This window comes from Podarcis pityusensis (assembly GCF_964106645.2).
Source record: "Podarcis pityusensis genome assembly, chromosome: 15".
Lineage (NCBI taxonomy): Eukaryota > Metazoa > Chordata > Lepidosauria > Squamata > Lacertidae > Podarcis > Podarcis pityusensis.
Genome location: NC_138040.1, coordinates 25,364,028 through 25,384,249, shown reverse-complemented (window position 1 = coordinate 25,384,249; position 20,222 = coordinate 25,364,028). Strand labels below are relative to the sequence as shown.

The following is a 20,222-nucleotide window of genomic DNA, read 5'->3' as shown; positions in this document are numbered from 1 at the left end:
CAGGAAGCTAAAAAGCAAACAAACCACAACAGCACAACTTACAAGCAGGAGGCTTTTGATTAGCATTATAAGGCACCGTTATTGAAAGGAACTTACTTTTGACTAGGTATTATAATAAGAACTTGTCTATGAGAAACAGTATTCTTAGTTAAGATTATTGTTGCGTTTATATCCCGCCTTGCCTTCAAGCAGCTCCAAGTGGCATGTTATTCTCACAACAACACTGTGACGTAGCTTAGGCTAAGAGGCAATGATTGATCCAAATTTGAACCCAGGACTGCCCAATTCCTAGTCCAACACTCTAACCACTCCACCACACTTCCTCTTCTAGTTAATTCCACATCTAGCAGGAAAGGAAATGCCTTTGCTGTGCTAAAGAGGTCCAGTGCAGAACCAACCTAACAGCACCCATAACAGCTGATTTTTCATCTAGGCTGTAAACCTGACTTTACAGAAGTGATGTTACACACACACACACACACACACCCACACACACCCACACACCCCAGTGAGTTGTGATTAGAGCCATTTGGCAATGCCTAACAGCCATCTTTCACATTCCTTGCAGTTAAACAACAGGCCTGCCAAGTGCTGAAAATTATAAATATTTATTGAAGGTGAGGGATGGAGGAAATGGATTAAGCTCCCAGATATTCTCAGAAAAAAAACTATGTTTGTTATAGATTTCACAATGATTAAATAATGCACACACACAAAATTCAAAGTTAAATTTTCATAATCCACTAGAGCAAAAAATGTTTCTTACTGTGTATCACTGGGCCTATTTTGTACAAGTTATTTTGTGAATTCATTGCCAAGATGATTTTTGACTTTTATACATATCATCCACAGCCAGACTACAAATTCACCATCACTAATACAACCTCACTGTGCACACATAAAATCATAAAATTGAAGAGTTGGAAGGGATCCCGAGGGTCATCTAGTCCAACCCCCTGCAATGCAGGAATCTCAACATGTGGTCCCCCATCCAATGCTTAGCTTTGCAAATGTACTAGCAGCTTTATGTACAGTTTTATGTACAAGTGCACCCTAGGACTGCAGTCTTGGAATCCTGATGCACCATTTTTATTTGCCGATTCTGGAGGAACTACACAGCCATATGCGCAAGATGATTATTTCGCTGCATTTGGAAGAATGCGACCTTTTAAAAATAGATATATTCTTTATTAGATCATTAAAGCATTGACAACCAAAATTCCAACTACTGACATAAAAAGTAACTATTAACATTACAGCAAATTAAAGACAGCACAGGGTAGTACATTAAGTTTATTATTCCAGAACATTACAAAAAAAATGCCCATCTTTCCATAAACTTATTGGATTGATTTGCATGTTTTCTCTCATAGTAGGTTGTACATTTTATGGTAGAGCGTGTACTTTTAAGTCAAAAATCATTAAAACAGCAGTAATCTTCAACTTCAGTCAGCAAAACAGTTCAAAGAAAAATAAACTACATGGAAAAAAACCCAAACTTTCTCAACACCATAATCGATGTGCATTTACAAATATTTACCATTTATGAGGTTCATCTTATTATACACAATCTTTTGTTTGAAAAAATACATTTCCCATTGACATCAGTGGAAATTCTCCATGTTTACCAATTTGCTGGATATATTCAATTTGCTTTTTTTTTTTAATTACAAAAACATTATTAGTATCGTATTGCTCCATGTGTAGCAACTAATGAAGTTTCACAGAAACCACTAACTTAAGAACCAAAGCTTACCAAAAGAAAGGGCAACATTTGGAACCGGACATAGAGCTATGAGCAAGTTGTTGAACAAAGAGGTAAAGTGCAGGTCTTGGTGTGCAGAGAGGGAGAGGAGGGGAAATCTCAAAGTGGAATCACTGTACACAGTATCTTCCAGCTAACCTTTGTCTATCATTAAACAGATCTGGCAGGTGTTTGTATTCCCTCGCCCCCCAAAAAACCTGTTTGACTTGCAGAAAACAAAAGAAAGCTGTTTCCACTACATGGGAAATGAGCTCTCTTAAAAAATTATTGCCCAACAGGAGTCTTCTTGAAACTTCTCCCTCCCTCCCTCCCTCCCTCCCTCCCTCCCTCTCTCTCTCTCTCCCTCCCTCTCTCTCTCTCTCTCTCTCTCACACACACACACAGTAGGAAAAAGTGATACCAGCTGATTGACAGGCAGACCAAGATTGGCCCATAGGCTGGAGGTTTCCCATCCCAGTGCTGGGTCCAATCAAAAAGATCCATAAATATAGGATGTCAGAGCAATGGATGCAATTCAGCCCCAACCTCAAACGATTTTAGCACAATGAACTTTGGACTGGATTGTGGCAGATGCTAGGTAGATTTTAGATTTCACTGATTAAAGAGGAAGGAAGGAAGAAAGGAAAGAAAGATTCATGATGCAAAGGAAATTGCACCTGTTGAATTGAACTGCAGTCTAAAAAAGCTTGTGCCCGTATTAAATGTCTTCATCTTGGAGATGGTACAAGAGGTTTGTATGCATGTTTGTTTGTTTGTTTACATAATACTGTATCGAGAGCTTTCACCAAAAATTCAGCGTACAGAATTATGGGGGAGCAGTTTTCACTCAACCCTGGTGAAATGCCCAGCTCCATTTGTCCGGTTCCAGATTCATCTGTGCATTTCTTATACACACTCAAAACAACCTCCATAAACTTTGATTGCATCGATAAACAAAGCATTGTGGCTTTGCTGAAAATACATCCTCAGATCAAGGGTGGCTCTGTTTTCCCCAGGGTAACACCAGAGATAAAACGCAGGTGCTCTGCCAATGAGATACAGAAGCCCTCCCTCTGTAGGGAACCAGTTTGAATTTTTGCATGGCAATAATCTGTGCCTGCTCCATGGACTACCTGCTCCATGGACCACCATCCATTAAGGAGCATCTTCTCCTGCACTTGATATTTTGAGAGCAAGGTCATTTAAGGCAGGGGAGAAGACCTCAGAGCTTCTCTATCTTGACACATATGGCTTGGGGAAATAGAGCCAGCCTTTCCCATCTATAATCTTCAGTGTTCTTCCATTACAATTTTTCTGAGGACATGAATCCAGCAAAGCCCAAGCCTTCACAGGTTCAAAGACTTTTACTGTCTATTCTCAAGCTGTTCTTCTGCCAACAGCCTGGCAGAAATGGCACTCCAGGTTTCTTGAAGTCCATCGAGGCATCCGCGGGCTTCAGATCATCAAGTATACAAAGCCTGAAACACATCTGCTTCCTGGTGTGCTTAAGTGTCCTGTTTACATTGCACATTCATGGGAACGGTCGAGGAAACTTGGAAAAGAAACCATTGGTGGCTCCACATCTTCTCCTTGCAAATACGGAAGGGCGATTTCATCTAGTCCAGAGAGCAAGCTGTAATCCTGGGCAAAGCGAAAGTATTCAATCAGTCTCATTTCCTAACACGGACAAGAGCTATGCAGAAGCCTGGCTTCCACAGAAGCTCAGCAAAGCTGTATTGACGGAAGAATCTGCATTTCCTAAGGATATTAGCTTTAATTTAAAAACAAAACAAAAAGGAAGGGCATTTCTACTTTTGAAGGTTGCAATGATATACGAGGCAGGGGGCGGGTACTGACTAATGAAACCCCCAAAGCCCCAGGGGCTGCTGAAGAAGACTCTCAGGGGGCAAAGGTGGGACCTTCAGTGTCCCCTACAGCCTACTGCCAAGGCTGGGTTCTGCAAGTCTGCAACAGTAGCTGGCTATGCCAAGTACAGATTGCCTGGTGCTTTGTAATGCCATGTATTCACCTTCTCTCCTGCCCTCAATCCCTAGAGTTATTTTGCAACTTCATTAGTGTGATCTGGGCTTAAAAAATAGTAACAATGAGGCAATGTGTGTAAGTTTCATTTAATTAAAGGATACAAATTTTTGCATTTTCCCCCCTACCCTAACTGTAAGTTTTTAAGCTCTGTTTAAAGTTGTTTTTTAAACTGTTGCAACCAAGCATGGGAACTTAGATACAGTGGTACCTCGGGTTAAGAACTTAATTCGTTCTGGAGGTCTGTGCTTAACCTGAAACTGTTCTTAACCTGAGGTACCACTTTAGCTAATGGGGCCTCCCGCTGCTGCCACCACGCTGCCAGAGCACGATTTCTGTTCTCATCCTGAAGCAAAGTTCTTAACCCGAGGTACTATTTCTGGGTTAGCGGAGTCTGTAACCTGAAGCATATGTAACCTGAAGCGCCTGTAACCCAAGGTACCATTGTAGTAGTAGTAATAATAATAATAATAAAACAGTTATACCTCGGGTTACAGACGCTTCAGGTTGTGTTTTTTTGGGTTACGGACGCGCCGAAAGCCGGAAGTACCAGAACAGGTTTCTTCCGGGTTTCAACGGTTGCGCATGCGCAGAAGGACTAAATCGCACTTTGCACATGCACAGAAGCGCCGAATCGCAACCCACGCGTGCGCAGACGTGGTGCTGCGGGTTGTGAACGTGCCTCCCGCACAGATCTCGTTCGCAACCCGTAATAGAGAATTAGGTTCTCCTTTAAATGATGCAAACTGGAACTGAATTTCTCCCACATTCCTACTCCCAAGTAACAACAACAACAACAACTGATTATTTATGCCCCGCCCATCTGGCTGGTTTTATGACTGAATGCTTCGTTCTCTTTCCTTTCTGTCTGTCATCCATAATACTTAAGGACCACACACACAAAAACTGGCATAGCAACCAGTCTTCTTGCAGTCTCCCTGCCACCCTTTTCACCAACCCAATAGAATTACCTGCTGCCTTTGGGACCTGTGAGTTTGGAAAAAAACACATCAGTTCACTATTTTGCTGGACTTTTGCAAAATAATTTGAAACTCGACTTGATGAGTTTGTTCCCTAGGAGAAGAATAAGAGGGTAGTCATAGTCCCCTGGTCTGGATACAGCTTTTGCGTAGACATTATGCTCAGAGGAGATCCCAGCAAAACATGTCAATGAAAAAACATACATGTATCAAGAAGACTATGTATCTCTGGAACCAAAAGCAATTTAATACATGGGTTCCTAGCAGAGTGGCAGTGTGTCCTGCTTTAGGAGAATAGCTGCTTTAAATGCACATTTTACACCTGACTTCCTCTAGTAATGCTTTCTTTTGAAAGGTTTAATATAATTTGCTTTGTCAACTTTGCTGTGTTAAATGTTCGTTCTGTACTTGATTTACTTTGCAACATTTTATTTTGAAATCTTTAAGCTACTATTTTAAGTTTCCTGTTAATTATGCTGCTTTGAATGTATATTTTATATTTGACTACCTTCAGCAATATTTTATTCCAGAGTGTTTCATTTGATGCTTTAATGTGTAGTAAACCGCTTTCAGATTTTTTTCTTAAAAATATAAAGCAATATAGAAATGAAAGGAACAGTAATAAAAACAACTTAGGTCCACTAATTTTAATGGGTTTGCTCTGAGTAGAAGTTAGTTAGCTACCATCCACTATTTCCAAATTTGTATCTATGCACATGATTTACCGACACCAATTTTATGCCAGTTGGCACTCTCTTTTGTAGTACAGTCATACCTTGGAAGTCGAATGGAATCTGTTCTGAAAGTCCGTTCGACTTCCAAAATGTTCAGAAACCAAAGTGCAGCTTCTGATTGGCTGCAGGAAGCTCCTGCAGCCAATCAGAAGCTGTGGAAGCCCTGTCGGACGTTCAGCTTCCAAAAATAGTTCACAAACCGGAACAGTCACTTCTGGGTTTGCGGCGTTCGGGAGCAGAAAGGTTCGAGAACTAAGCTGTTCGAAAACCAAGGTACGGCTGTACCACAAATCCTTTTTTTAAAAAAAAAAGTGTGGAAAGCCTCTGACAGTTGGCAAAACTCTCTTTTCTGCTAGGAGAAAGGATACAAGTGAGCAGAAGGGGAAAGACCTGGAAAGAAAAAGACCCTACACCCACTCCAAAACCCTTCATAAAATCAAGCTACATTTCCGTTTGAGACCAAAGTACTTACTTGCTCCCATGGGTTGGCTCCCATTTGTATCAAGCACTTGATACCACTCAGTATCTGATCCTTACGGAGGTTCAGAAGCTTCCATGTCTCAGCCGAGAGATGGCGGCTGTCCGAGTCCATCGCGAGAGCGCAGTGAGCCAAACCCGCGCACTGTATTGGCGTTAAGCCTGTTTAGAGAGGAGCAGAAGGAGCATTAGACACTGCAGGCCAAACCAGACATGCGCTTAGCATGTAGCATGCGTTTTGCTCTCTATTCAATAATTATAGGCATGTGCCTGTCCAATTCACAGTGAGGAAAACAACAGAGAGTGGAGGCTCGTATCATCACTTTCTCACTGTGGTTGGAACAGAGATCCCATCTCTTTCCCTGTGTGCTACTGGGAGACTGAGGGAGGGAATATCATTGGGGAGGGAGGGAATATCATTGGGGAGGGAGGGAATATCATTGGGGAGGGAGGGAATATCATTGGGGAGGGAGGGAATAGATACGTCCCCCCCCCATCACACACATTGCCTTCCCTGTAAACATTGGGCTCCCCCATGTCTGCAGTTAATTAAGGAAAAGCAAGATATGTGGCTGGTTTCTATGTATTAGGTCAACCTTTCTCAACTTGTGGGTCCCCAGATGTTGTTGAACTACAACTCCCATCACCCCTAGCTAGCAAGGCCAGAGCTCAGGGATGATGGGAGTTGTGGTCCAACAACATCTGGGGACCCACAGGTTGAGAACTGCTGTATTAGGTGCATGCCTTGATTAACAGATTGTATCCTAAGAAGCAGGAAGAGAGTTCCCTATCCTCACCAAACTTCTCCACATACCCTGATTGTCGGTTGCGTCTACTTCAACGTGGATGCCAACTTCCTGACAGCTTTTCAAGACCTGCCATGGAAAAAGAGACGTGGCTACTTTAAATATCCTGACTTCAGGCCGCAGTAAGAGTGGACCAAACAGCTGCAAAAAGATAGGCATGGACAAATCTCTCAAGTGTTGGTTTCTCTCCGTTTCTCATTTTTCTAATCTTAAATTTAGGTCGCATTTCTGCAGAACGTTGTGATTTTTTATAATAATAAAAAATGGTACGAAGTCACCAGTATTTAGTGCAAAACTCTTATAATAAACATATTTTTGTATGCAGTTTTGACATATATACATACATATTTCTGCAAGCAGTTTCCCTTGATACCATACATTTCCCACAATATTTTTATTAATATATGCATGTATATGCACACTTTACTTACTTACACACACACACACACACACACACACACACATTTTTGTACACAGTCCTTGGCTGGAGAACTTCATTGCAAAATTCAGAGTGGTAGTAATTTTGAAGCATGGCTGTACTTCAGTCTGCATGTTGTTTCAGGAAGTACAGTGGTACCTCGGGTTAAGTACTTAATTCGTTCCGGAGGTCCGTTCTTAACCTGAAACTGTTCTTAACCTGAAGCACCACTTTAGCTAATGGGGCCTCCTGGTGCCACCGTGCCGCCGGAGCACGATTTCTGTTCTCATCCTGAAGCAAAGTTCATAACCCAAGGTACTACTTCTGGGTTAGCGGATTCTGTAACCTGAAGCGTCTGTAACCCAAGGTACCACTGTACAGATTAGGTAGGTTTGGGTTTAAAGGTGACCTGGATTGAATTTCTCCCCCATCCCTACCTCAAATTAATAGACATATAACCCAGCCAGGCCCCACTTTCAAACTCTACTTACTTCCAAGACTCTCAGATAACCCTTCTCAGCACAGAGGTGCAAGGGAGTCTTCTCTGAGCTGTCCCTCGCGTTTACATCAGCACCCAGAGACAGCAGATCGCTGGCAATAAGGTGATGGTTCTTTTGAGCTGCTATGTGCAATGCAGTCTTTGAAGGATTAAAAAAAAGATGGGGAAGGAGGGATAGAAATTTTGAGCAATTCACAAATGAGAGTAGCACCTTGTCACTGTGTTGTTAATATCACAACTGCTGCAATTTAGCAAGCAATAATCTTTACATCCATGCAAAGGGAAGAGGACCTGTGCCCCCCTGCTCTTCTAGGATGCTGCTAGACTAAAATTCCCATTTCCTGATTGCTGGCCAAGCTGACTGGGGCTGACTGGAGTTGAAGTCCTAGCATATTTTGACAGCCACAGATTCCTCTTCTCTCCTCGAGGCTGTATGAGTTTCTACCACTAGTAGAGGAACAAGTGCAAGAGCAGTATCAAAAGCTGGCTTTCAATTAACGTGAATTAGCGTTAGGGAGTGTGGCCTAGAAAAAAGCAAGACCCGCCATTCCATTTCCCCTTATGGGCTCCCTCCCCTTGCACCTTAAGATACACTCATTCACAGACCAATGAAAACACTCTTTTTCTGTTGACCTTTTGGGGATTAGTGGACAAATGGTTTCTGCATTTTTAAAAAATGCAGCTTGCAACTTTTCACTAAACCCCCTATATTCACTAAACCCTCTATTTCATGTGGTCCATTTCTATAAAATTACCGACAGCTGCCCTGCAAACAGCCTTCTGCTAAAAAGCAGCTCATACCTGTTTCGCTGCGTTCTTCCCATCAAGTCTGTTGAGATGTGCAAACCTCCTTGCCAGTGCATATGCCAGCGCCCTTTTCCCCTGAGAAACAGCATTGTGAAGAAGCCTGGGCAGAAGGGGAGAGAAAAAGAGAGGAGTTTTGGTTTGGTTTCAGTAATGCCACAGGTGGTTCCAGGCCCTCCTAGTGTCCCTATTTTCCAAGGACAGTCCTGGATATACAGAAGCTGCCCTGGTTTCTGATTTGATCCAGGAATGTCCCTCTTTTCCTTAGGACGTCCCTATTTTCATCGAAGAAATGTTGGAGGATATGGAGTTATGCAACCCCAGAGCCAAGGAGACAAGTAACTATGCAGCCTTTGGAAGACATCCGAAGGAAGCTGTATAGGATTTTTTTTTAATGTTTAATGTTTTATTATGTTTTTATATACAGTGGTACCTCAAGTTACATACGCTTCAGGTTACATACGCTTCAGGTTACAAACTCCGCTAACCCAGAAATAGTACCTCGGGTTAAGAACTTTGCTTCAGGATGAGAACAGAAATTGTGCTCCGGCAGTGCGGCAGCAGCAGGAGGCCCCATTAGCTAAAGTGGTGCTTCAGGTTAAGAACAGTTTCAGGTTAAGAACGGACCTCGGAACGAATTAAGTACTTAACCTGACGTACCACTGTATGTTGGAAGCTGCCGAAAGTGGCTGAGGCAACGCTGTCATATAAGCGGGGCATAAATAATAAAGTTGTTGTTGTTGTTGTTGAATAAGATGCCCTATTTTCATCAGAGAAATGTTGGGGAGTATGTGGTTTTGCAAAACAGAGAGAAACAGCAAGGGAGGAGAGGCAGCTTGAAATCAAATGAGAGCTTCTGCTGCTGGGCAAATGTCAAAAGGATATTTTCACAGGCTCATAGGAAGTTGCCTCCCACTGAGATGCCGGGGATTGAACCTAGAACCTTCTGCATGCAAAGCAGATGCTCTTCCACTGAACTATGGCCCTTCCTCAGATACGATCCCCACCCCTACTATTTGCAAATTTAACAAAAGGTAACATAGGAAGTGGCTTTATGCTGAGTCAGGCCATTGGTCAATCTAGTTCAATACTGTCTACACTGACTGGCAACATCTCTCAAGGATTGCAGATGAGAAAACTCCTTCCTCCGCATGGAGATTAATCTTGTGGGGAACTGGATTTAAGACTAGCAAAACATGAAACCAAAATGGGGGGGGGGACCCCACTCCATCCCCAGATATCTATCCAAGCCCCAATACTTTCTTCCTTGCAGGTTTTTAAGGCAGAGGTTGGTTTTGTCATTTGTCATGGCTGCTTTAGTTGAGATTCCTGCATTGCAGGGGGTTGGACTAGATGACCCTCAGGGTCCCTTCCAACTCTACAATTCTATGATTCTATGATACATAGAATCATAGATTCTATACATCGCAGCGGTATGCTGGTTCAAAGTTATTCAGTTTCAAAATAAGGGGCACCGCTTCGCTTTGACTCAGCTCTGAAATATGAAAGGGATTTCCCTTTATTTTAGATCTAAGATTCAGAAGCAAATATTTGAAATAGAAACATACACATTTCTACTGAAATGGCTCATAAAACGTTGCTTTGTTTTGTTCCAGTTCCAGAGAATAGGCCCTCTGAGTTCTCTGGAAGTCTCCTCCCTGTTCCCTTATCAGTGACCTGACGCTGCTGGATAACCTCCCCATTCAGATTTATGGCCATCATGTTTGAAAATAAGGAAGGAAAGAAAATCGATGACAGAGAAGCACCATCAGCTTCTGCCACTCCAAGAACAATGATAATGACATACGGTGGTACCTCAGGTTACATACGCTTCAGGTTACATACGCTTCAGATTACAGACTCCGCTAACCCAGAAATAGTGCTTCAGGTTAAGAACTTTGCTTCAGGATGAGAACAGAAGTTGTGCGGCGGTAGCGGGAGGCCCTATTAGCTAAAGTGGTACCTCAGGTTAAGAACAGTTTCAGGTTAAGAACTGACCTCCAGAACGAATTAAGTTCTTAACCCGAGGTACCACTGTATTGGTGAGTTAGCAATAAGAGGAATAGTAAAATTAGTGCTGTGGCTGAGAGGATAAGCAGAGGGCTTAGTCCCCAACACATCTATAATATGGGGATAATAGCACCCATAAACCTGCTTGGACCAACTATCTAGCAGTAATATAGCTTCCAGGTTTCCCAAACCCTTTTTCAAGATAGATCAGCCTTCACCAAGTTGGTGAAGGCTGATTATGTTTTGGACTACAACTCCCAGGCTGGTGCTGATGGGACTTGTAGTCCAAAACATCTGGAAGGCACCAGCTTGGTAAAAGCTGTGCTATTTTATTTTTAAAATGGGGGTAAGAGTAAGAAAAAGCTGGATGTGATGGAAAGTCCTCAAGGACTGTGGTTTTTAGCAGTCGAGAGTGCAGGAGATATTATTCAGACTGAATTGTTAGATCGTGCTGGGTGTAGCAGGGAGTTCCGATTGCCCCAGGGGCTGCTGGGGCAAAGAAACATAGTGGAAGATCTCCTTTCACCCTTAAAAAATATAAGGGGCAGTTGTTCTTCAGGTCTGCCTCTGGTGCTAAGTGGAAAACAAGTCACGTCCTTGTAAGGCAGAGAGCAGGAGTAAAAACCTAAGAAAAAGTGTGTGGTGGTGTGTTAGCAATGCTGGAGATTCCTTTTAAGTGACATGCTGGTTGAAGAATAAAAAAAGCCAGCTGGAGTAGTATTACCTAGTGATTACAGGGCATGCAGACACCAGAAACAAGACCCCAGCTTTAGCTGTAGTTCAGTATTATAGCATCTGCTTTACATACAGAATGTTCCAGTTTCAATCCTAGGTACCTACTGGTAAAACTGGGAGAGATTTCTTTTGGAAACCCTGGACAGCCACTGCCAGACAGTATATGCAATATTCAGCTAGATCAGGCAACCTAAGGCTAGGGGCTGGATGCGGCCCAATCGCCTTCTCAATCCGGCCGGCGGACGGTCCGGGAATCAGCGTGTTTTTACATGAGCAGTAGAATGTGTCCTTTTATTTAAAATGCATCTCTGGGTTGTTTGTGGGGCATAGGAATCCGTTCATCCCCCCCCCCCAAAAAAATAGTCCGGCCCACCACATGGTCTGAGGGACGGTGGACCAGCCCACGGCTGAAAAAGGTTGCTGACCCCTGAGCTAAATGGACCTAGTGGCCTGCCTCTAGAAGGCAGCTTCCTTTTTAAATTAGCCCTTTATTCCAGCCCATGAGGACTAGAATCTTCCTTTATTTTTAAGGGAAGAGATCTAACTCAGTGGCAGAGCACCTGCTTTGTGTACAGATGGTATCTCTCAGTAGGGGTGGGAGAGAACCCTGTCTGAAATTCTGGTCAATGCCAGTCAGTGTAGACAATGCTGAGCTAGATGGCCCTATGGACTTAGAAGTTTCCTATGATATATCTATAAGAAAGCCATTGTCCTCCAGATACAGGATCCCTTCCTTGGATGGTTTAAAACTTGAGTTTTTAAACCACGGCTTTTACTAAAATTCATTACCAAATTCTTCCCTTCCCTTTCTCCCTAGTTATTGGTATTTGGCTTCAAGTTTGTTGGGGCAGGGAACTGCCCCCTCCTCACTTTTGTTTTGCACATGTTACTCTGAACATTGCAATGGACACTGGTCAGAAAGTAAACACAAACTCACAGCAGCTCTCAGGATACATCTGTGAACTGCAATGAAATGAAACAAAGGCCATGGGGAAAAGGTAGCAAGAATTGTGGGGCATATAACCATTCCATCACCCAAGTTACAACGGGTTTTGTTAAAAGATGTTTTGTCACCAGAAAGAGGAGGAGTATCAAGAAGAGTGGATTAAGTTTAATGATTATTTAGTTAAATATGTTAAGTTAAATTAACTGAAAACAGCTTGCAGATACTTAATTGGTTTAGGATTTTATTTAGGTTAAGTGATGAATTAATATGTTTAATTTCATAAAGTGAAGATTTAAGGATGTTGATGTTTAAGTTAAATTTTATAAGAATTATGATTTGGGAAACCGTTAAAAGGATATGCAATGAAATTCAACCAAGGGGAAGTGGGGAAGTCACTTACAAAGTTAATAAGTGCAATTTTCAATAAGGCTATGATTTATGTCTGTTTGTCTTATGTGTTTGTTTGTTTATTTATAATACTGTGAAAACCAATAAAAAAAATTGATTTTTTTTAAAAAAATAAAGTATTGTCAGGTGCAAAACCAAACCACTGACCAACCTGTTCCCATTTCTATCCGGCATGAGCAGCTTGTCCACCGAGATACCCCTGAGCCGACTCTCCTCGCGGCAGAGCTGGAATTGGAAGAAAGAAATGGTGGGAGCCTCCTGGTCCATGGAAGACCACGCACTTGCCTTCAGGCACCCCCTGCCATGCAAGGCAGCAGTGTCCTCTTCCAAAGTCTCTGGCAAAGCCTGCCCCAGTGGGTCGTGGCAGTGAGGCCTAATCTCCTTGGCAAAGCCTTGGGAACTCTCCCCAGGATGTTCAACAGACCCATTCCCCAGCCAGCATCTTTCTTCCACGCAGGAATTCTGGAAAGTGTCGACCAGATCCAGACGTTGTTGCGTCTTTCTGCACTCAAATCCATAGGAAATCTCAGCACGTGGATGAGGCAATGCGCCTGAAGCAGACAACGGCTGAAATCCGACAGGCTCCCAGCTGCTTCTCAGCCAGTTGCCATCTGGTTGTGAGTTGCCGTTGGTTTCCCACCAGGGAGGCTGAAATCCCTGGGTTGCACCATGCGGGAACTGCATAGGCAACTGAGGCTCTAGCTTGGAGTGGCTCTTGTTCAGGTCTTCCTGAAGTACTTCGACTAGGATGTCCAAGTCCTCCGTGCTTTTTAAGGCTGTCTGAGCCTGACAGCAGTTCTTTAAAAAGAAGAGAAAGAAATGAATGTGTGAGGTCTGCGGTCTGATTTGCTTGGGAAATGCTGGCTACGGAAGAGAGAAAGTGTCCCACATACTTGCTTGTCATGCCTTTCTGAGCGAGCTCTTTTTTTCCCTGTACAGGAAGAAAGAAATATATAAATATCCATAGGTATTCACTTACCAAAACAATTAAAGTAAGGGTTTCTGCATGTAGGGTTGCCCCATACATACGCACACAAGTTTTTTTCTTTTTTTTTTTACCTGCTCTTCCTGAAGACCTTTTGGTATTTGCTTTTGCAGGTGTTTCCTATGGAAAGAAAAAAAATGTATTTGGGAAATTATGAACCTTGATTAGATGGATCAGCCTCAACCTAGTGCCCTCCAGAGGTTTTGGACTATAACTCCCATCAGTCCCGGCCAGCACAGTTGTAGACAGACTGCCTGGGATGTCTCATTGACTGGGGCAAAAGCTGGAAAAAATGGCAGTGACACAAGCAGGGGAACCCCTGTGATCTCAAGGTGATCCCTTCTACAAATTGAGCTTCAGTTGTAGCCAACTTTTCTCTTCCAGAGAAGTAGCCCATAAACTCACACTTTTAGTGTGTGACTCTTAGTGGAAGGATAGATGTCAATACCGAACACAAAGTTTGATTCCCTGACCACTATTCCACCAGTACTAGAAAAGTGAACCAGGGTGTTTTCAGACAGGGTCATAATTGGTAAACGAGTTTTGGCATTAAGTGGTGTGTAAATTAACTGAAAGCTAATACTACAAAAAACAGCAACAAGCAATAATTTAGCAAAATGAGCAAGAGGGTAAAGGAAATATTACTGGCATGGAATCCTATCAGAGGTGATACCACCAGGAAGGAACAGGAATAAAAGGGTAGGAATTAGTCACCTTTTAGGAAAAATTATTACTGTATAGCATTTGGGGCACTTTTAGTGGAGAATGTGGTCGATTATTTGCAAGTATGGAAGAGTGGGAGACAGACAGGAATGACCTAAGGGACAGAACCCAAGGGGAAATTCTCTTGTACAGACACCACTGAGATTAGCAGGCACTGTAGGCCTTTCCTCCAATGATGCTTGTGCAGGAGATCTCCCCTTTGCGCTGTGTCTGCAGCTGCTAATCCTCTTTAATAAGCACTCTTGACAATGTTGTGCTTGACAAAGGGCAGGAAGTCGCGCCGGGCTCTTGAGGGCTGCGCAGAGCTGCCTGCAGTCCTGGGCTTCGTGCAGTTCTGCGCAACACTAGGGAGCCCAGCGGGAAGTCGCGCCAGTCTCCCGAGGGTTGCGCAGAGCTGCCTGCATTTTGAAGCCTGGGGCACGCTGAAGAGCGCGCCCGGGCTTCGCGCAGCTCTCCGCAAGCCTGGGGAGACCGGCATGACTTCCCGCCGGGCTCCCTAGGCTTGCGGATAGCAGGCTGTTCTCGGGGCTGGGGTCGGGGGACGCTTGGGCTTCCCCCGCGCCAGCCCCGCGCCTGGGGGGGGAAAATAAAATGTTTTTTCTTTATTTCGCCCCCCACCAAAAAACTAGGTGCGTCCTATGGGGCGGTGCGTCCTATGGGGCGAAAAATACGGTATATAACGTGACAGCAGAGGAAGCCATATAAAGGGAAAGCTGCCTTAGCACTTGTACCCCCAGAAGATTGCTGTAGCCTGTGGGAAAACATCTGCAAGTTGCAAAGATCTGCTCCTGCCAACCTAGCAGTTCAAAAGCATGTCAAAGTGCAAGTAGATAAATAGGTACCGCTCCGGCGGGAAGGTAAACGGCATTTCCGTGCGCTGCTCTGGTTCGCCAGAAGTGGCTTAGTCATGCTGGCCACATGACCCAGAAGATGTATGCCGGCTCCCTCGGCCAGTAAAGCGAGATGAGTGCCGCAACCCCAGAGTCGGTCATGACTGGACCTAATGGTCAGGGGCCCTTTACCTTTACCCCTGTTCTATGGAGTGGCACTTTCCAGATACAACTGAAAATGTTTTCTTTGTTCCAGCAGGCTAAATAAATGAGTCTTTGCCACGAGTGTCTGTTTTGTACAGGCAGCATCCATTTGCATGGGGGCGCGTTCCATTCCTGGCCCCCACATGCGTTGGCAGAGCACACATAAGCCAGTTCCGTTCCTACCCCTGCCTCTTCCAGGCCCAAAAGGACCCACACATCAGTGGTCATGCATCAACTGCACACACCTAAAATGGTCTCCACCTGCACAGGATTGTTTTAGTTTTATTTTAAAGGTATCCACTGTTTTTAATAAATGAATGACAATGATGAAAGGAAACGGGGCAGGAAGAACATGGAGTTAATTAATGGAAGGAAGTGTGCATCTCCATCTTGGGAATCATAATAATTTGGGTTGGCCCCATAGCCTAGCAAAACCAGGGAAGGTGCAAGGGGCATCTCACAGTGGGAACAGCCCAATCCTCATTATCCTCATGCTCAGGAAATGGGGTGGGTATCTTACCCTGACGTCACTGGACTCTGTCCCTTTGGAGAGACGGATTTTTCTCAGCAGTTCACACACTGGCATTTTTACCCTCACGCCCACATACTGCTTCTGAGGGGCACCCACAGTCAGTGCTGAACCTGGAAAAATAAATAAATCAAAAGGTGGTGACATGCATTTACAGAGGGCCTGATCCATGCTTCTCAGCTGGTGTTCCCAAAGCAGAATATAAACACCACTGGATAAACCAATAATTTTTAAAATATATATATCAAAATTTAAATAATTAAAAAGGTTTTTTTTAAAAAAAAAAAACAACCACCCAGAACATAAACAATGGCATCTGATGTTCTGTGAAGCTGGGAATCTTTAGCAGAGTTTTTTTCCTCCTTGCTAAAGTACAATTCCTAGGATGCTTTGGACGGAAGCCATGATGGCAAAAGGGGAATGAAACCAATTCAGGTTTTTCAGTATAGAGAAGACCTCAGTGTTGCCCAGCTATGCCCTTTGGCAGGTAATGCAATCATTTCTACTCTTGTGCACTTGTTTGGAGGAAGGTTTTGTTTAGGAGCTGTGTATTTCAGCATACTGGCCCTGCAATATGCTTTTATTTCTCTCACCTGAGTGGGTGATTGAAATACTTTTGCTACCATAGTGGATTCCACCAGCCTTTGCATATTCACTGACAACAGGAAATTCCTTGAAATCCTGCCAATTTCAAAATGCTTGGCACTCAAAAGGCCTCCCATGAATAATGATAAGCATCTTATTAATCAAGTCTTCCTATCACTACCATCAACACTTCTAGGAACTGGTCATGGAGAACAATGTTTGGGCCCAGAGCCTGCCTGCAAAAAAAGAGAACATTGCAATCCCAGTCTGGGGATGGGCAAATCTGTCAATGTGGGTTTCTCATTTTTCCCCAATCTTAAGTTCAGCTCTCCACATTTTCACATCAGTTTGCATTAAAAAAAAAGTTCTAATGAAAATTCACCACTATTTTAAGGTGTATTTCTCTTAATACACACTTTTTAATATCATAATCTTGCCCCAAATACACATTTTTGCAAATCAATGTTTCCTAGTAGAACACATTCCTGAATTTTATCCTCACCAACTGATGCATTTTTATGCCCCCAGTACCCTAGAATCTCCATTTCTGTACATATTACCTGGCTGGAGAGACACACTGCAAAAATTGGGGAAGTGCAGGTTTTGAAGGATGCCTGTGCTTCAGTGCAGGTATTGCTTAGGAAAGTGCAAATTAGGTAAGTCAGCCTTGAAATGTGAACTAAATGGAATCTCTCTCCCTCAATCATATCCTAGGATCTGGGACCAAGCTCTGTGGACCTTGTGGTGGGGGTTCTGAGGTTTCTCTCAGTAAAGATGCATGAGGTTGAGGTGCAACTTTCCTCTCCAGATGTCTCAATTGTAATACTAACGGTCTCTTTAGATGTTTGGGTCCTCATTTCACAGTTATTAGCTGCACTTGTCCGTATGGAATTCAATTCTTGTTATAGCCTTGAAAGGCTCAGCAACTCAGTAAATTTGGAAGTGACACCAAAAGTCATCCAGTGACATCTGAAGTGAAAATGTTTTATGAAGAGGGGTAGCATATTGGTCAGGAGCCTGGGCTGGGAGTTCTTTCAAACCTCACCTCTGCTATCCAGCTCTCTACAAGACATATGCACACCACAGAATTAAACTGATTTAACTTCTATATCCTCATATTAGAGTGCTAGGAATTTTAGCTGCAGAGAGCTAGGAATATCTAACAGAGCATTCTCAGTCCCTCACGTCAAACTACAGTTCTCAGGATTCTTTCAGGGAATCCACAATGGTTAAAGTGGTATAAAACAGATAAAAGTTTGAAAATGTGGAAACACCCTGGGTGTCCGTAAGCAAGCTACTCATTCCCACTCTCATGTCCTCTGCCAGAAATATGGGCTACCAAGGCTGACCAAACCTTTCCAGAGGTTTGGAAATAATACTGATACAGTGCATCTGAAGTGCTTTGAACACCGGGCTTACATAACGTATTAGGATAATGGTGCTTTCACAATCAAAATCCACTTTGAGCCTCTTTCCTGTCATTTGTGACACATGTGGACACCATTAACACGGGGCAGAATGCAAAACAAAGCCGCAGTCAATTTGCACGCCCCATCCGTCTAATGCAGAATGCAGATGTGCACAGTTCACTTCTGTGTTCTTCCAAAAACACTGCAGGAAATCCCCTTCACAGTGCAGGCCAATAGAGATTGCAACACACTTATATAGGAAGCTGCCTTACACTCCATAAAACCATCGGCCTGCCTAGCTCAGTACTGTTTGCACAGACTTGCAGTGGCTCTCAAGGATTTCTGGCACAGAATCTCTCTAAGCTCTCCCTGGATTTGCCAGGGATTGAGTCAGGGACCTTTTGCATGCACACCAGGTGCCCTACCCCTAAGTTACGGCCCTTCCCTTATATACTAAGGGCACTTCCTATATACAGTGGATGCTCAGGTTGCAAACATGATCCGTGCGGGATGCACGTTTGCAACCCGCAGCGTTCGCAACCCACAGCGGTGCGTCTGCGCACGCGCGGGTTGCAATTTGGCGCTTCTGCGCATGCGCGACCGCTGAAACCTGGAAGTAACCCGTTCCGGTACTTCCGGGTTTCAGCGGGTCCATAACCCAAAAAAACGCAACCTGAAGCGTCTGTAACCTGAGGTATGACTGTACTCAGGTCACTATCCTCAGGGAATTTCTCTTGTACATTAACATATATAACAAGAAGCAGGTCAGAAATCAATCTGTTTTCTTGCCTGATGAAATGACCGCAAATCATGTTGCACGACAGTATTCAATTATGCACAGAAAGGTTTCATCTTACCTCTCCTGGCAGGCAGCTCCTGAACCTTAGCTGGAGATGTATTCCAGGTAGTGGATTCCACACTGCTGAGTTCGGTTAATCCAGAAGCTGGTAAAGATGGGCTCTGTTGAAAATAGCTTTTGGGACTGGCTGTTTCCCCTGGCATAGGAGACCCCTGCTCCTCTGCATAGCCATAACCTTCCTTGGCACAGATATCTGGGCTGGCTGTCAATAGCTGGGTATCCGATTGAACTACTTTCACCAGTGCTTCCATCCTGCAGAAAGAAGATTACATTTCCTCGATGAGGCTCACTTTCCTACTCATTGCCAAGGGTGCATGATTCCGCATGTGAGCACCATCACTGTCCAAACTAAACTCCCACTTACTGGGAGGAATTCTGGGTGGTGACCAAGCTTAGGTTGTCTGTTCCCCTATGGTAGAAGCTGGTGGAGGCAGCATCCTCTGACTTTACTTGCTCATGAAAGCAAGAGGGGAAATATTTACAGGATAAAATCAATCTGGGTTGTAACCTGTCAGGTTCTGGAAGCCGTTTCTGGGTGTTTCAAAGCCTGTTCCCTGCCTACTTTAAAAAAAAGAAAAAGGTAATTTATACCCAGGTAACTCTGGATAGACGTCAGTTGTCAGTAAGAAACCACACCCTGTTTCCCAATTAAGCTGTAGAAGCAGCTGACTGACAGATAACGTAGGCGGCAAAAGGCAGAAAAACAATGCAAAAAACGTAATTGGCAGCGGCAGGTAGCTAATATTAAACAGCTGCACAGAATGATCCTGTTAGCAGATTGCAAGGGGAAGCAAACATCTTGCACTCTGTTATACAACTCGTTCACCCCAGACTGAAACCTTGCAGTCTAAGGTACTGCTCACAGCTCACAGTTTGCTCAAGGTCCTCAAAAACTACATGCTCTGACTGCTTCCCCTCTGCAGTCTAGTGTTTCCACTAGAGGGGAACAACCTTCCCATTCAAAAGCACAGAGAGATTCACAGCTATCAGAAGTCCCCTAGGGTTACCATGGTAACTATTCAGTCACTACTGCCTCAAGGGAAGGAACTAGGCCTCAAGCCTGCCCTCCATTTAATAAAACATTCTGCCTACAGTTCCAGTTGTGTGAATATAGGAAGGTGCCTTATACTAGCAGGCAACTGGTCATTGCCCGCACCAGTGGTAGTAAGCCAGTGGTCCTGTGCCAGTCAGTGGGCAGGGATGATGGGAGGTGAAGGTCCTCTCCATCCCAATGTGGTCCTGAATCTTTCCCCCTTTTAATGTGCCCCCCTCCCCCACATTCCTTGGAAAGTTTAAAAAAATAGGCCAGGATTGCATTTGCAATTAGGACACAGCTGAGGGCCAGCAGCAGGGAACAAGTGTGCAGGCTGAACCCCAGAACAATTTCCCTCCATTGTATCGGGACACAACCACAACAAAATATTATCGTTTCTTCTTCTTATGAAGCAACAGTGCAATCGTACATGTCTTTGCTTTAGCAATCAGCTTCAAGGGTGA

General features: G+C 43.9%; 1 protein-coding gene across 3 annotated transcripts; it reads right to left on the bottom strand.

The window, feature by feature from the left end:
* Window positions 1–1,166: 1,166 nt before the first annotated feature.
* On the bottom strand, window positions 1,167–19,938 carry LOC308464289 (uncharacterized protein). Of its 3 annotated transcripts, none has more exons than XM_080983539.1 (12): window positions 19,882–19,938; window positions 18,724–18,977; window positions 15,864–15,985; window positions 13,661–13,706; window positions 13,495–13,532; window positions 12,753–13,399; window positions 8,500–8,605; window positions 7,691–7,837; window positions 6,790–6,850; window positions 5,971–6,137; window positions 4,756–4,858; window positions 1,167–3,385 (listed from the first exon to the last, which is right to left on the bottom strand). In XM_080983539.1, exons 2-12 carry the CDS (start codon window positions 18,974–18,976, stop codon window positions 3,357–3,359), a joined length of 1,719 nt encoding a protein of 572 aa, XP_080839665.1. In that variant the 5' UTR covers window position 18,977; window positions 19,882–19,938; the 3' UTR covers window positions 1,167–3,356. The 3 variants fall into 3 exon arrangements, with proteins under 3 accessions (XP_080839665.1, XP_080839664.1, XP_080839663.1); XM_080983538.1 differs by lacking the exon at window positions 19,882–19,938 and adding an exon at window positions 19,090–19,299; XM_080983537.1 differs by lacking the exons at window positions 4,756–4,858; window positions 19,882–19,938.
* Window positions 19,939–20,222: the final 284 nt, after the last annotated feature.